Source organism: Sander lucioperca, chromosome 2 (genome assembly GCF_008315115.2).
Source record: "Sander lucioperca isolate FBNREF2018 chromosome 2, SLUC_FBN_1.2, whole genome shotgun sequence".
NCBI classification, from domain to species: Eukaryota; Metazoa; Chordata; class Actinopteri; order Perciformes; family Percidae; genus Sander; species Sander lucioperca.
Genome location: NC_050174.1, coordinates 40,020,134 through 40,036,523, shown reverse-complemented (window position 1 = coordinate 40,036,523; position 16,390 = coordinate 40,020,134). Strand labels below are relative to the sequence as shown.

At 42.0% G+C, this 16,390-nt stretch overlaps 1 protein-coding gene across 7 annotated transcripts in view; it reads left to right on the top strand.

Annotated features, from left to right (window-relative positions):
• Nucleotides 1–13,908, top strand: part of rusc2 (RUN and SH3 domain containing 2) — a 45,571-nt gene extending 31,663 nt beyond the window's left edge. For 2 of the 7 annotated variants that reach the window (XM_035997377.1, XM_031305213.2), the window contains 10 exons: nt 1,579–2,274; nt 2,968–3,183; nt 3,496–3,669; nt 5,369–5,445; nt 6,268–6,442; nt 7,354–7,459; nt 8,006–8,052; nt 8,173–9,250; nt 10,251–10,421; nt 11,176–13,908. In XM_035997377.1, the coding sequence (XP_035853270.1) occupies nt 1,579–2,274; nt 2,968–3,183; nt 3,496–3,669; nt 5,369–5,445; nt 6,268–6,442; nt 7,354–7,459; nt 8,006–8,052; nt 8,173–9,250; nt 10,251–10,421; nt 11,176–11,374 (2,939 nt within the window). In that variant the 3' untranslated portion in view covers nt 11,375–13,908. The remainder of the gene's footprint in view (nt 1–1,578; nt 2,275–2,967; nt 3,184–3,495; nt 3,670–5,368; nt 5,446–6,267; nt 6,443–7,353; nt 7,460–8,005; nt 8,053–8,172; nt 9,251–10,250; nt 10,422–11,175) is intronic. The other 5 variants (XM_035997388.1, XM_035997381.1, XM_035997379.1 and 2 more) reach the window with 5 other exon arrangements.
• The last annotated feature ends 2,482 nt before the right edge of the window (nt 13,909–16,390 follow it).

Below are 16,390 nucleotides of genomic sequence, written 5' to 3'. Positions count from 1 at the left end.
GACAGAGAAGGTGTGTTTCTATCCTCCATCCCCAGTGGGAGCTCAGGCCTGCTGGGTGGGTAGTGTTCCTCCCTCCTTCCTCCTTCATCATGTTTATACAGCAGCTCAATGTTGCCCTCTGTAGCCGTGAGAAGTCACTGCACCCAGCTCAGGTGGCATCAGTGGGCTGGCCTTACAGTGACAAACAGCTTGCGCAACACCGTCAACGTCACACACGCTTCTGTCTGTCCTACACTGCACTGGATCTAGGAAGACACACACACAGTAAAACCATAGACTGTATATAAAACACACAGTGCTACTGTGTCAGAGAAGAAGTGCAGAAAAAGGTTTCTCTTCGCTGGTGTCTCTCCTGACGCAGTGCCTTCAGGTTTAGTCTTTGTGTGTTTCTCTGAATGTGTGTGTGTGCGTGTGTGTGTCCACATTGGTCTGTCAGAGCAGTGTTGTCTGTGATAAGGGCTGTTGAGCTTTGTGGCTCATGACTGGGCGGTTTTCTGTTTGTCTGTGTTTTTGGTTTCAATTCTAACCATGTTTATACAGTTAAGTGCTGAAAGGACAAAGAACTAATCATAATTATTTGTTTATATCACCGGTTCCAGTTTCTGAAATGTGAGGGTTTGCGTTGTTTCATATTATTGTAAATTGAAAATATCTTTCGGTTTTGGACTCGGTAGATTTAAAAAATGAAAATACTTAGGCCTATCCGTTGTACCTCTAAATTAAAGGTTCAGTTGGCAACATTTTTGAAAATAGCCTTTTGTCATATTTGCTAAAACTGTCACTATATCCTGACAGTAGCACATGAGACAGATCATTTGTGAAAAATGAATGTTCCTCTGCCTACCCCTAGTGTTAATAATGGCATCTGCATGAGATGTTTGTGACCCGGCCGCCATGTTGACAAAAAAAGTCGAACCAAAAGCACCGGCTGACTGGCCGGATTAAACTTTCTAATTTTACAGTCAAACAGTACTCTAAAACATGGAAACATTTGAGATGAGAAATAGGCAATGCAGTAACAGAATCTTGATCCATTTTGATCAGTTTGACCGCAGTTCATGAGCAGTGATTGACACTGTGTTAGAGACTCCTCGGCTCCGGTTGGTTGTTTTCCTTATGCCATTAGCAGCACCAGGAGGAGGCAGAGGAGCGTGCTTTTTTTTTTTTCACAGATTATCTGATTCGTGTAGTATTGTCAGGATATAGTGACAGTTAGTTATATGACAAAATGATTTCGTATAAAAGTTAACAACTGTAGCTTTAACGCCTGAACTGAAATAATATATTACTTATAATCATCTACTGTGGAAAATGTCTGCCAGTTTATTAGGTACATCTACATAAAACTAATGCATTCTGATACAACGGTTGATCCTGCAATAAATCCTACTGTCATGAAGGTTATAATGTTTGGTTTATGGTTAGAGAGGTGATTGTGGCCTTGATTGCCTCTACTCTACATATTACTCTGTTAATTGTTGCTGTCAGAGACACTTTTTTTTTATTTATTTTTTTTTAAAATGCTATTGTACATACAAAAACTAACCAGTTCTTTTCTCCGTGCCTGTGCTAATCCAGGTGGCCTCTCAAGTTCCTCAGACAGCCGCCCCGTGGTGGTCCGCTACAGTAAAGACCAGCGGCCCACCACCCTCCCCATCCAGCCCTTCACCTTCCACCACCAGTTTGCCACCAAACCCTCACAGCCCAAGCCTCTGCTGCCCCTACTCACAGGCTACGTCTCTGGGATGCAGGCCCGCTCCAGCTCTGGTTCTGGCTCTGGTTCTGGCTCTGGCTCTGGAGGTCCGGTGGGGGAGGACAGTGAAGATGCAGCTGAAAATGTGTACAGGTACCAGGGGACTGCAGCAGCCCCTCCACCTGGATCAGTTCGACCCTCACCTCTCGGGAGCTACTCCCCCGTGCGGCTCCAGGGGGCGCCCAGCTCTGGGACCTGCTCCACCTGCACCCCAAGCCCTCAGCCGCAACACAGTCTCTCCTGCCCGCTTTCGGCTGGCCCCGGCCCCCTGCACACCCCGCCGACAGGAAAGCAGGGAGGGGGTTCAGTGGCGTTACCGTCTACCCCTCCACCTCCATCCCTGGGGGTGAAGAGAGGGATGGTGCCGCCAATGCTGCCAGCTGTGCAGGGACACTGTTTCCATCATGGAGCTCTGCCTAGTTTACCAACACTCAACAGTGACATGCTGAGCCCGCTGGGCTGTCTGGATCCTGGAAAGCATGTGGAGGGAAGCCAAGGACCCGGAGCCAGGACACATAATGGTATGTTCCAAAAGAATTCTAGTATGTGCTTAAATATGTACTCAGAGGATGTTCTCACCAGAAAAAATATTTTTGCTCTGAAAGCAAACTACTTTTTCTTTTAACTTTATGATTTTGGTTTTTCTTTCCTGTTTTGTTCATCTTTATCACTGTACTGCTTTCTTGCAACTATTGGTCTCTTGATGATAGAATCAGCAACATGTTTACATTAAGTCATTTGCAACTACTAGTCTAAGATCAGTGAATTCTTACAGCACAAGTATTTGTACATGGACAATTAATTAAAAACACCTGCTTTGAAATCACTTGTTGTGGTGCACATGAAGGAAAGTTTCAGCCCTCACTCATTCACACCAGTCCAGCCACAAGAATCAAACGCCTCATCTTCACAGTGTCTTGCTGCTTTGATAAGACAACAGATGGCTGCTTGGGATTTCAGTTATATAAAAAGTTATTAAGTTCTGTGTAATTCAGTGTTAATGTAAGAAGCTACGCTCTTGTACATTCTTACTATTGTCTGTTTCTGTTTCTTCTCTCCCTTCATGCATGGACTTAAATCTTCTCCTTCACCTAAACCTTCAACTTTTCCACTTGCCCCTTCTTCATTCTTCTTATCTTCTCATCCTTCTTCACTTATCCTTTCTTTAACCCGACCACCAACCCCTTGATCATAACCCTAACACCTCCCCTCAGCACACCACCTCTCTCCACAGGCTCTCAAATGGAGGGAGTACCGTCGTCGAAACCCTCTGGGATTGGAGAGGGTCTCAGGGGGCCACTCTTCTGCAGGATCAGGCCCCCTCTCTGGTAACCTGGAACCCAGAAAAGGCGGGGGATCTCGACCTGTCAGACGGAATGTGTTCGATTTCCCTTCAGTCTCCTCTGGCCCCACGTTGGGACGGCTCAATGGTGCTCATGATTTTACTGACAGTGTTGGAACGAATGCAGGATTATGAAGATGTTTGAAAAGTAGACTTGGATACTTAGTATCGTAGTATTTTTTTTAAAGAGTTCAAGGTGCAAAGAAAGCATTATCTGAGGGTAAAGTCACAAAAAAAATATTGCTGCAGGGTTCATCCTTGGAGAACAATTAGTAGAGGTTTATAAAAGTGTTGCTACAGTTGGATTCTTAAGGATCCCTAAGGGCTTCTTATGCTTTTAAAATGGTCATGTTTGTTTATATGTGTGTCTGATCATCACACACTTGTTTGTGTGCCTCAGCAGGGGGCCAATCAACTAAGCTGCAGCAGATCTACAGTGACTTCCTGCCGGACTACTTCTCTCTGACCGAGAAGCCTCCGGAGGAGTTTTGCCTCTCCCCAGACGCATCAACTTCCTCCTCCACCTGCTCTTCCTCACAGTCCCACATCTCAGTGGACCTGACGCAGAAGAGAGGTGGGGCTCTGTCTGTCTGTGTGTGTGTGTGTGTGTGTGTGTGTGTGTGTGTGTGTGTGTGTGTGTGTTTCTTAGCACTCATTGCACTGGTTCCCTGCTGTCTGTGACTGTTGATGCAGTGTATTGGTCTCTTTTTTACCACATTAACTTTTCCAGGAACCTTATTAGGAACTCAGAAACTTAATTACTTTATTATATGCATTCAAGTGCAGAAAACTAGTTCCAATTATAGTCCCTGCATTAAAAAACGTTCTGCTTTGTCATCCGTGGTAGTACGTTCTTATGTCCAGGATGGGTTTTACAGAACTGAACTTCACTGGCTGGTCAAACACACGGCGCTAGATTGGTACAACGTGAATACAGCGTTCCTTCAGACTGTAAGCAAGAACTGGTTGTAGAATAATTGGATTTTTTTGAGAATATTTGTAATGTAGTTGATATTAAAACAACAGCATGTAGCTGAGCTCCGTAGTATCAAAAAACAGATACAAAATAAATAGAGATTTAACAAAAACATCTCATCACATCACCTTACATGGTGTTTCTGAGGCATTCAGCCACATCTCGTGGCCTTACTCAGTGGCAGGAGTTGCTCAGTTGTCATGGAGATGATAACAGATGATCGCATGATAACAGGTTATAAAAAGAGATGGTTCCAATGCAGCTACTATATATAGTAAGTTATAATTATAATGGCCAGAAAACCCTCAGCAGATTGGGTAGCCTTTCTGGTGTTTTCACCTCTGTCCAATGTCCATTTCAGACCTTTTCATTTAAGCATCACAGAACCTTTTGCAACAATAAATTATAAACAAGATCACAATGACTTTGAGTTGCTGTCCTGTCCCCTGCAGGACAAGGTTGCATCTCAGGAAAACAAATCAATTAGAGGGAGTTGTTAGTCATGATTTAGTTCCAGACTTCCTGTCTGTCTCTGTTACTGTCTCCATCTCTCTGCATCTTTTTGGGGGGTTTGAATCCAAACTTTAATTCCTTTCTAATATGCTGTTGCATATACCGTATGTCTTATTACATTTGTGTTTAAAAACATAAGTTTTTTTTCGAATACTGCTGCACCGCAGACAGAATCCGATAAAAATCACAGATGGAAAATCACATTTCTGTTGACAAGCAGAAACGGGGGGTAAAATGATGTTGTTGACAGGTGCTTAAATCAAGTGCCTCTCACTGCAGAAAGGCTACTTGACAGTGAGGAGTGTAATTCAAGGTCTCTTGAGGCAGCAGGTTGTCATATAATGAGCAGGTAGATCCTTCAGCTGGATCATCCAGGTTTACCTTCCTGCACGGAACCAACATATCCACACTGCTAAAGTGTACTTGAGCAGGGCCCAGAGGGACAGATTTACACAGCCTTTTTTTACCTTTGCTTCAGATACACTGTGTTATTTATCTAACAGATGCACTAGCCAAGAAGCACAGTTTGGTTGTCATGTATATTAAAAGCTAGCAATTAATTCATGCAGATTGCAAGCACAAAGACAGTGAAGGATACTGATAATGTGTGCTAAATTTGGACCTTAATGCCTCTCATGTCCCTGCAGGGGAGGTTAAAACAGAGAAACCAAATAGTAGAATATTACAAGAAGAAAGGACACTTGCATAAAGTGACATTCATTGCAAAGACACTGTTACTTGTAGCCGAAAATGATAATTCACAAACTCTTTATTCTTTCCTCAGGTTTGGTGAAAGCCGTGAACACAGCAGTGGATCTGATCGTGGCACACTTCGGCACCAGTCGAGACCCAGATGTAAAGGTAAAAGTTTTTGGTGGATCAGATTGATGACTACTAATGACTGATTGACTGCTAATACACCATTTTTCTCAAGATAACATGAGGGGTGATTCTACTGGCTGATTAAAGCTCACACAGCAAGATTTAGAGGCTATACTAGCCTTTGCACAACAATATATGAATACCACTTCAGTGTTGTAAAGTACAAAAGAACATAAAACCTTTCAGATGGTAAGTTACATCAGATGGCGCCGTCCATTTTCTCGCATCACCATTTGTCTTTGTCTTGTCTGGTTCAATTCATGAAACAGCAGCGATTAAGTTAGTGTATAAAATGTTCATTCAGCCTTCTTTAAAAGTATTTCGCCTTTTCCTAGGTGTGTAGTGCATATGCATTCAAACTTAGTGTCAGTCACATCATGTTTAGGACTCATATGTCCTTAAGATTATTTGAGGTATTTGACTTTACAGTTATTTTATTAATTAGACAGCACATAAGCCATGGACCCACCACCACAAACATTTTCAGAAATGTATTTGGCTTCAATCAGGAAACTGAATTACTGGCACATAATGTGTTAATGTACACAGAGCTGATAATTAATTAACTGGGCTGCAGATCAGTCTAATCCAGAGAACTAAAGGGCAGGCAAATGCAGACTTATCACCAGTCATTGATATAAAACTTGTGCACGCATACTATATTTACTTTTCTTTATTATGACTATATGCTCGAAGGCAGGAAAAAAAGACCCACAAGACCCCACATTTTGCCTCACAATTCCCTGATTTGTTTCACTTTCATTTCCTTTATCCCCTAATGTTTCTCTGCAACCCTGCCAGGCTAAGCTGGGGAACAGCTGGGTGAGTCCCAACGTGGGTCACCTCATCCTGAAGTACCTTTGCCCGGCTCTGCATGAGGTGCTGCAGGACGGCCTGAAGGCCTACGTACTGGACCTGATCATCGGACAGCGGCGTTGTCAGCCCTGGAGCCTGGTGGACGCCTCCACACAGCTGGGTGAGAACATCACACTGAGGGCCAGTTAAAATGGCTGCACATCAAAACGTTAGAGAGGCAGTGAGGAGTGCCAGTATCATGCTTAATACATGTTTAAATAACATCACAACCTGCAAAATCCACAGTAGACTCTGCATGTTTTCCATAACACACTGTCTTTAAAAATAAGCCACAACATGGTGTTTGGTTGTTATTTATATGTAGTAATGTTTCCCATCATTGTATTCAGCCTGGTCTCACAGAATTCCGTGAAATGATCACAAACTGTTAACACCGCATTACGTGGTGGTGACACGGAATGTGTGAATATTCTGTGTGGCCACCACGGAAAACAATGCCAATGTAGAGTCAATGAGAAGATGACGTAGCATTAGGAGCGACTACGGTAGCAAGTAGTATGAAAGCCTGAAAATCCGCTTAAGGAGGTTGGTTGGGGTGGTGGATGGGTCAAACAACACAGGACTTTCACCTAGGAGACCGGAGATTGTGTCCCGCGTGTCACGTTTCCTAAACCCAACCGTCCCGTTGTTGTCCCGCGTCCCGTTATTGTTTTCCTAAACCCAACCGTCCCATTGTTGTAAGCCCACTCACGACCTTTTCCTTAACTTAAGGGGCCTTTTTCATTTCATGGAATTTTTCCGTGGGCCCATCACAGAATTTTTTGTGAGATCAGGTTGTTGTATTACATTTAAAAGAGTTTCCTGGTCAGGAAAGGTAACATATTTTCAAAAATGATAGCTGTATCATATTGGAGAAAAACAGTTCAAATGAAGTTACTGCAGATGGATATCTGGTCAAATTTCACTTGTTCAGTAATAGTAACCATATGAGGTAATAGGCTAGAGAACAATTAGCTGCTTATAGGTAACATATAACATAGTGAAGATGTGTTGTATGCTTGTCTCTGTCAGGCCCATCCACACGTGTTCTTCACAGCCTGTTCTCAAAGGTGAGCCAGTACTCTGAGCTCACAAGCCACAGCATGAGACTCAACGCCTTCATCTTCGGCCTACTCAAGTGAGTTATTTCTCTTTGTCCCTGTTTTTACTGTCATTGTCATCCACATATTCTTTCCAGTGATGGTTCTCATCCTAGGGTCAGGATCTTTAAAGCAGCTATAATCAATAGTTTTAAACCAAAAACTAAGCTAAAAGAGAGTAAATATTAGACTTGCAGATTTACTCCCAGTGGAAAATATAATGTGATGTAATGTGATAATATGATTTGCAACGTCACATTCTTCTAGTAACTCGTTGCAAAATGAAAAATAAAACCTGCATGTAGGTGTAAGTGTCTGCTAAGGTTTCCTGTTAAACTGAATGCTTTGTTACATACTATAACTGACTCATATTGTGTGTTTAAAAGGCATCTTGGTTCAGTCATGTTAGCTTATTATATTTTGAGAGACTTTATTCTACCAGATCAATTTCAAACCATGTCATTGCTGAATGATAGACTCAGTTGTGAGTGTAATAATGCCTAATATTCTCCTGTAGGAGAGTGATAGTGCATTTATGCTGCTGCAATTAAAATAATAATAATTTGCTTCTCCTTAAATTTCAGCCTAAAATCTTTGGAATTCTGGTTCAATCACCTCTACACACATGAAGGTAAGACTCAGTTGTTAACTTTTGTACCATTTATCCCGCTTTAGATACCCAGAGAGTTATTTGATGTCCACAGTCTTGCATCTTCTAAATCTTGTTCCTGTTTTGTTTCACTTTCCTCAGATATTATAGCAGCCCACTACAACCCGTGGGGTTTCCTTCCCCTGTCACAGGGGCCGTGCCAGCCGCTCTTTGAGGAGCTCCTCCTCCTGCTGCAGCCACTGTCGCTCCTCCCGTTTGACCTGGACCTGCTGTTTGAACCACATCTTCTCCAAAAGGGCCAGGAGCATCTCCGTCGCAAGGAGCAGCTGTGCTCTGCAGGCCAGAATGTCGACCAATCAACTCGTTCCACCTTCCAGCTCATGAGAGGATGGAGCACCACTGTAAGCGAGATGGTCAGAGACTCAAGTGCAGAGGTGAAGAAAGAGAGGGCGGGGCTGAGACGAGAGGGAACATGGCCGAGGATTGAAGGGGTCGGACCGAGACGAGAGGGAGCAGGAGTGAAACCAAGGTTAAGGAGTGAGGGGGCAACAACTGACAGCATGACAGCCAGGTCTGTTAGCAGACCAGACCAGATGGAAGTAGGGTTTGCCAATCTCTGGAAGGAGAGGGGGATGAGTGGACAGAGAATGAAAGGCGTAGGACAAGAGAGCCAAGGAGAAGGTAAGGACGGACGGGAAAAAGACAGGAGTAGAGAAAAAGAGAAGGATATGGCAGAGGAGGGGCGTCAACGGCAAGAGAGACAGGCGGGCTGGTGGTACCAGCTCATGCAGTCCTCCCAGGTTTACATCGACCAATCCACAGAGGGGTCAAAGTTTGTTAAGACTGAGAAAAGGAAGAAGTCGTCAGAAAGAAGACAGAACCAGCTACCGCCCACCAGAGAAGGAGTGGTGGAGGGGGCTGAGTCAAGCCAAGAAGGGGAGGGGTATAGAAGCAGGAAAAGCAGCAATAGCTCTAGCGGGGAGTCAGCTGGATCCAGGGGAAGGCCTTCATGGATGGGCAGCCCGCCAGACTCCGTTCTCAACCAGGAGAAAGAGACAAAACCTATGGAGGCTACAAGGACTGGAGCTCAAGCTGCAGCCCAAGAGGAGAGCCCCACACATGGACAGAGTCTGCGATGGGGCAGGCTCTTTGGATCTAGTGTTGGTTCTCCTTCGAGGGTGGAGGCAGCTGATCAGAAAGCAAAAGCTCAAAAGACCAGGTAAGTTTTAAGGATAAGTACCATGATATTCAATATTTTTCTTATTGTCAACAAAACCAACAAGTATTGTGTGTGACTCAAAGCCTGTTATATCTTATTCCACTGTGCCATAAAGCTCCACTGTTGTCCAAAAACTATTAAAAATACACTGTTGCACTGAGAGACATGTTCCTTTATTACCATGAACACATAGTCTGGCTATCACCAGACCAAGCTCAATCTTTTAAGATTGAACATTAGTCCGGGGAGTCTGCTCTGTATTTTCTACTGCAAAAGAGGCGTGATCAACGGGCATAGTTCAAATGACTCTGTACACAATTAGATAGTCCTTCAACCAATCAGACCAGCGATCTGGGCGACGTAGCAGCGACAGCGACATCAACGGGTTGCTACGCTTCGGTGGCCGCCATGTTGAATGTAAACAAGAAGCTGCTTGGTCAGTTCTCTATTGTCATCGTGTTAAACCCGCCAATAGGTGGTTAAGCCAGTTTGTGATTGGTCCCCGCAAAATTGTAACGGAAGCAGGATAGATAAACGTACAGGTTTCCAGCCTGATCTGCAGGACGAAATCAATTTGCCGGCAGATCAGGCTGAGTTTACCCAGTCTAATGAACACACACACTTTTGATTTTATCTTACTGCCGTTGTTTTGGTTCTGTAAATAGTTACTAGCGCAATTTAATCTACAATTGAAAATAGTCCTCAATAAATGCACTATTTTCACTTGTAAGAGTAATGTTTGCTAAAACCTACAGTGCCCAGCTGTGTAGGAACTGAGCCTTATTTTAAATGAAACTACCGGTATACATGTGTGAGCTGTTTTACGTCTTCAATTGGAACTATTGGGCTTGGGTTTGCGTCTTTTCGTGGGATTTGTTGCCAATAAGAAAAATATGATAACATCAGCGTCATCTTATAAATTTACAAAATCTACAAAATCTACTTTAGCTATCAGTGCAGTTAATTTCAAATTTTTCCACACTGTGTTTTTCTTTCTCAGGCCACCATCAGGTTGGCTTTCTCTGGATAGCTCTGTTCTTGACTTTGTTGCTCTGACTATTGGAGCGGGGAGTGGGAAGAAGGCAGAGCCTCCAGCCACACCCACTCACACCCACACCACACCTCCACCAACTTCAAGTCAACCAACTGAAGCCAGACAACAGTCTCCATGGTAAGCAGATACTAAAACTCTAGCAAAATTATTCTCAACATCAATTAATCCAATGTTTATACTTCAATAGAGAGCTATAACAATTGTAAACAAAACTACTTTTCAAGAACCAACTAACTCACCGTCCGTTTATTTAATAAAAGGCTCCTAAAATTCAGAGACTTTGTAAATTTTAAAAGAGCACAAATCATGTATAAGGTCAAACACAAAACACTACCTAAAAGTATCCACTATGATTCGATAGAAATATACATCTCAAAAATGTCAAAAATCATTGTATTTCTGTTAAGAGGGTGACTTTCTGGAACCGTGTGTAGCACACTTTGTAATTGAATAGGCAATTGTAAAAATATATGATCAGAATGGCATGTTGACTTTAGTATAAAAAAGAGATTATAAAGTAAGAGAGTATAAAATGGTGTTACTTTTGACGTCAAATTGATTATTTTTGGATTAATGGATGAATCATTTGGTCTTCAAAACGTCAGAAAATAGTGAAAAATATCCACCACAATTTTCGAAATCCCCAGGTGATGTCTTCAGACGTTTTATCAGACCAACAGTCCAAAAAACTAAAGATATTCAGATTTCTATGACATAAGACAAAGAAAAAGCAGGAAATCCTCAGAATAGAGAAGCTGCATCAAGGGAATGTTTGCTTCAAAAAATTACTAAAGCCATCAAATTAGTTGCCTGGAACTGTCTGTCCAATTACTAATCCAGTTTTTTTTCCATGTCCTCTGTCATTCTACAGTGAAGTCCGAGCATTGTGCCACCACATAGCCACCGAACCAGGCCAGCTGAGCTTCAACAAGGGTGATATCCTGCTGGTCCTGAGCAAGGCTGATCCAGACTGGCTGCTGTGCTCCCTGGGCTCCACCCAGGGCTTGGTTCCCATCATCTATGTTACCCTCAATAGAATGGAGGACAGCCAGGATGCCACTGGACTATGAGCTAATGCTGCCCCAAGAGGAATTAATGCAAGATGAAGGGCAATCCGCTTTGGAGACGGAGGGTATCCCTGCCACATACCTACTGAAACAAAAACCTGTTTTTGAGATAACTGTACATTGGGGATGAAAAAAAACATTGTAAATTTGAAGATAATGAAGATGATGTACAGACACATGCAAAGGGAAGCATGCAGGCTCAAACACAAACTAACATCTACTTCAACTGTACATCCAGACAAGTATGCATGCATACATTCAAAAACCAAAAGACCAGACAGGAAACCCAAAGACACTCCAACACACGCATCTCTCTCTGCGTGAAGCTCTGCTTCTAGCTTAACTATGTGATTGTCCAGTCTCTATATCATCTCTACTTGCGACAAAAAAGGAGGGGCTACTTAAAGTTGGTAAACTTCATAATATGATAATAATATAACATGCCAAGCTGCACTTTGCTGTGCTGTCTATACCTTCACCTAGCTGTTTCACACTCTAGACACAGTGCTCAGACGAACGCCAGGGGGCTGTTTGACGTCCTGTTGCTTACTTGGTGCCGATTGATCTTTTTGTGTAGAAACCAGTGAATCCTTGCTTTGTTGGTTAGATTTAATGTGGTTGATGTAAAAGCAAAAACAAAAAAATGTTTTGATCCACGTCGGCTCCAGTTTTTCAGGATTCAGCATATAAATATTAAGACAGTAGAAAACCACACAGGAGTTTGTTTAGATGGCTGTTCAACCCAAGAGAAAAGAAGGCAAAAGGACGAGTTTAAATCTGTTTCCATTCTCCATATATCTTATTTGATCACTTCTTGTCAAAGCCTACTTATATGGAGACAAAGGGATGGATCGACTGACAAGCAAGTTGCCTTTTTTTTCCTTCTATTTTTTCTCACATCACCCGCCACAGCTGGCATGAATCAATGGCTGACATTGTTTAAGTGCATGTAACCTTACAAAAATGTGGTCCTTTTCCCTACAATTCTGTTTCACCTGCGTTTTCAGCTGCTTCCTGACATCTCAGCCCCCCCCCACCCCCCCAATCTCTCATCAAAGGACACTTCACGGATTTTGAAGAGGACACATTCAAGCGAGTGGCTGCAGTCTGAGCTGTACACGTGCATTTTATCTAATGCTACATTCTGTAAATGCATAATATGACTTACACATGTGGTGAGTTCTATTTATTTATGTATTTAGTTCAATAAGCAGAGGGAAGCATCTAAATGGACCGTTGCCGAAAAACAAGGAAGGATGTCCAATGAAAGCATAGCTGAGGAGAGGTATGGAGGCCTTTTTTTGAATGTGTTGGGGATCCAGCCTGGAACATGCTAATTAGTTATATGCATTTAGAGAGTAAATTATTTTATTTATGCCTTAAAGCGCTTGAGGAAACGAAGGGAGAATTGCCCTGTTGGACACTTCAAGGCTAGTGATCTAATATTTTCCCGACATTATATTTTGTATATATGCTATGACGTGTCAAACTTGACATTTCCCCAGATTTATGTCTACAGAGATTCTTGTTGACTTCAAAGAAAAGTATAGAGATGTTACAGAGGTGATATTTTTTTGATGTTTAAAGGGAAACCCCAACACATTTTGTGACGGGGGCTCTGTGGGCATTTCTGTGTTAGTATGTACAGTACATGCTACCTTTCAATGCCCAGATGTAATGTGGCCTTAGGATCAAAATGATTTGACGAAGAACTAAAATTACGGCTAAATACAGAATACCTGGATAGATGTTGAGTGTATACAGATGCACAATCCAAATAATTCACATTATAAAATGGTTAAATCACTGTACATTTATTAAATAAATGAATGCTTGTGTAGTTTTTGAAAAACGTACATAGGATATCATTTTACCATTTCAATTTTCTTTTTCTTTGCATTGTTGTACAGTTTTTACAGCATTTAATTTCAGCATTCACTGAACTGTAAATATATTTAAATCCTTGAATTATTAATTTCCACCATAGAGCTACATGTACGAATGTTATTACTGATTTAATAATGCATTTCATGATAAATACAGGAAGCAAGTATAAGCTTTAGTTTAAGTGCTAACAACCATAATGAAAGTTGGCCTCGGTAGTGACAGGTGGGATGAGTGGTATCATTTTGGGTCCTCCAGGCAGGCAGTTTGCTGTTCATTGACATCCTGTTCAGAGTTCACATGGGGCAGACAAAAACAAACATAGTAGTGATAAAACCAGAGAGACATGGAGGGAGGCGCAGAGACAAGAGGCAAAGACCGATTCTCTTTTCATTTGGGATTTCATTAGCTGAAATGTGTTTTCAAATGCTACACAGAGAGAAAGAAAGAAGCCGTGAGGCCTTCTTTCCTACTCTCTTGTCAGTTTGTATCTGCTTTCTCTCTCCCTGGCTGCCTCCTCGGCCTGTAAATACCTTCAGCATCAGTGACACTGCTCTTCTCTCTGTGTCCAGGCTATATGACGTGTACGTATGAAATTATCAAACTACTATGGATGTTAAATAACAAAGTGCTCATGTGATCACAGACTTAAATGGCTCCTGTGTCTTTTTCTCCTGTTCACTGTTAAAATGTTTCTCCACCCAAAATGAAACAAATTACCTGTGTAAATGAAAGAAAACATCATACTGCATTATGTCTACTGGTGAGGATGCACTTCAGCCACCAGATGGTGCTGATGTTTTAAAGAAATGAGCTGGATCAGATGTGAGTTCACTGAATTTAAAATCTTCAGGCTCTCTTTTGCTCTGTGCCAACTTACAACAGTGCAGGCACACAATGTTAGAAGTACTGTATATTATTTGTCCTTCGTGTAGCCCAGTCATTCCCAAACTGTGGTCCGCGGACCACTAGTTGTCCGTGAGGGGACTGCAGGTGGTCTGTGGAAAAGCAAAATAAAATATAAAATAATAGTTTTTTAACCTTCATTTTACCAGGAAATTCCCATAAACAACTTTTTTATTTTTAACCAGGAGTAGGCCTACTGTGTTTTTATTAAATGTGTATAGGGCCAGAGGCAAAAAATTTTGTCATGATCACATCACACGCATAGCATACGGCCTATATTAAAATGATGTACACATTAATGCTTCCACTAATTATAATCCAATAATATAAATAGACATTGTTCTAAAATGGGACATTCTGCATAATGAGTACTTTTACTTTTTGTACTTTAAGTATATTGTTGTGCCGTCTTCGGTATTGCTCTATACACTGACAGCCAGCTAAACTCTCTCCTAACGTCAAGACTCTGAAGACAGTCGTTCCCACGTCAATGACGTTGCAAGGAAAGTGTGAAATTGTAACATAAAAAGACAGACTAATCAATTCTATGCTAGCTTTTAACATACAATATAGCCTAGTGTTCAGAATGTAATTTCATCAATTCAAATATTTCCTTTCTACCGTTACACCATATAATTCATGACTATTAAACTGATAGTGAGTGTGATTATGCTGTACAAAGACATTTTTACATGTAAACAATATTACATTCATTCATACGAGTGTAGCCTGTCCTATGACTTATAGTTGCCTAGCAACCATGCAACGTTAGGCACAGCACCAACGCCAGCGATCACGGACATTTCTAATATAAACTTAACACAAAATAACACTGACATCAAACTAATGATCTATGAACCTATGTAATTATTTAAATATGAATACATACTAACGATGCTACTCTAGGCATAAATATAGGCAAATGTAACTGTAGTTGGCTTGCTACACTACAACCATAAATCACTGAACCGTTTGTTTGTAGACATAGCGGTTACCAGCTGAGAGTCTTAAAGTGACAGCATCATAAATAGAGAACTCATTAAGACTAGAGGCAAATTAACTTCTTACTTTTAACAGCTTATTTATAACAATTGTATTGCTAATACTTTTGTATTTTTTCTTGAGTAATATTTTGAATGCATGCCTTTTACTTGTAACAGAGTATTTTTACACTGTGATACTGCTACTTTTACTTAAATGAAATATCTCAGTACTTCTTCCACCACTGCTTACGTTTATCTTAAGTACACATTTATGTTGTGTATTTAAGCTGTACCATACACTATGATATACATTATTTATTTTTTGTTTTTCATAAGTAAGTCCACAGTGTAATGTTGGGCTGTTGCTGAGTTATGTTTTATCATTGTTATCACTCATGTAGTTATTATTTCATCAAGATAATTAAGTTTGACAATTATTCCAAAAGTGGAGAACAAAACACATTAATAATCCCAGGCTACATCAATGTCTGAAATACGATGGGATCATCGCTCTCACCTCAATGGCTGGGTGAAGTCCCAGCCGCCTATTTGAGGTGATGGCCAACACTCGCGTTTTACAAGTCCAACCCACTGAGCTTTGTGGTGTGGGCCCAAGGTGCTTTCTTCGGGTCATCAGGTGAGTACCCTCCTTCAAAAGTGTTTCGTCAATTAACCCACAACACCTCCAGAGGGCTTGACATCCCAGACCCTCGGTCCCTTGGGCTCCACAGCCAATGCTCTTTTATGTTCCCTCCCTGTTTGTTTTTTTTAACCTTTATTTATCCAGGTAAGTCAATTGAGAACAATTTCTCGTTTGCAACGACGACCTGTCGACATTCACACAGTCACACATTCATACCTGGAAGCTGCCCGGTACAACCACAGTCTGATCTACTGGCCACTGAGCAGCTCCACTGGAGCGGTTGGGGTTAAGGGCCTTGCTCAAGCGCAACTCAGTGGTGGTAATGAGGGAGGGACAAGCGCTGCTCTTTCACTTTCCCCACCCAGATTTTATCCTGCCGGTCTGGGGATTGAACCGGCGACCTTCTGGTCCCACGCTCGCTTCTGGTCCCACGCTTGCTTCTCTAACCTTTAGGCCACCACTACCCAACCAGTGCCAACCTTGCCTCTGCGTCTGCCACAGCCCTACTTGCTGACCATTTCCGTCCTGTGCAGATGGTGATATCTGCTTGGTGGACCAATTCACTACTGTCACGAAGCATTATCATCTGCCGGGCTTTGGCCA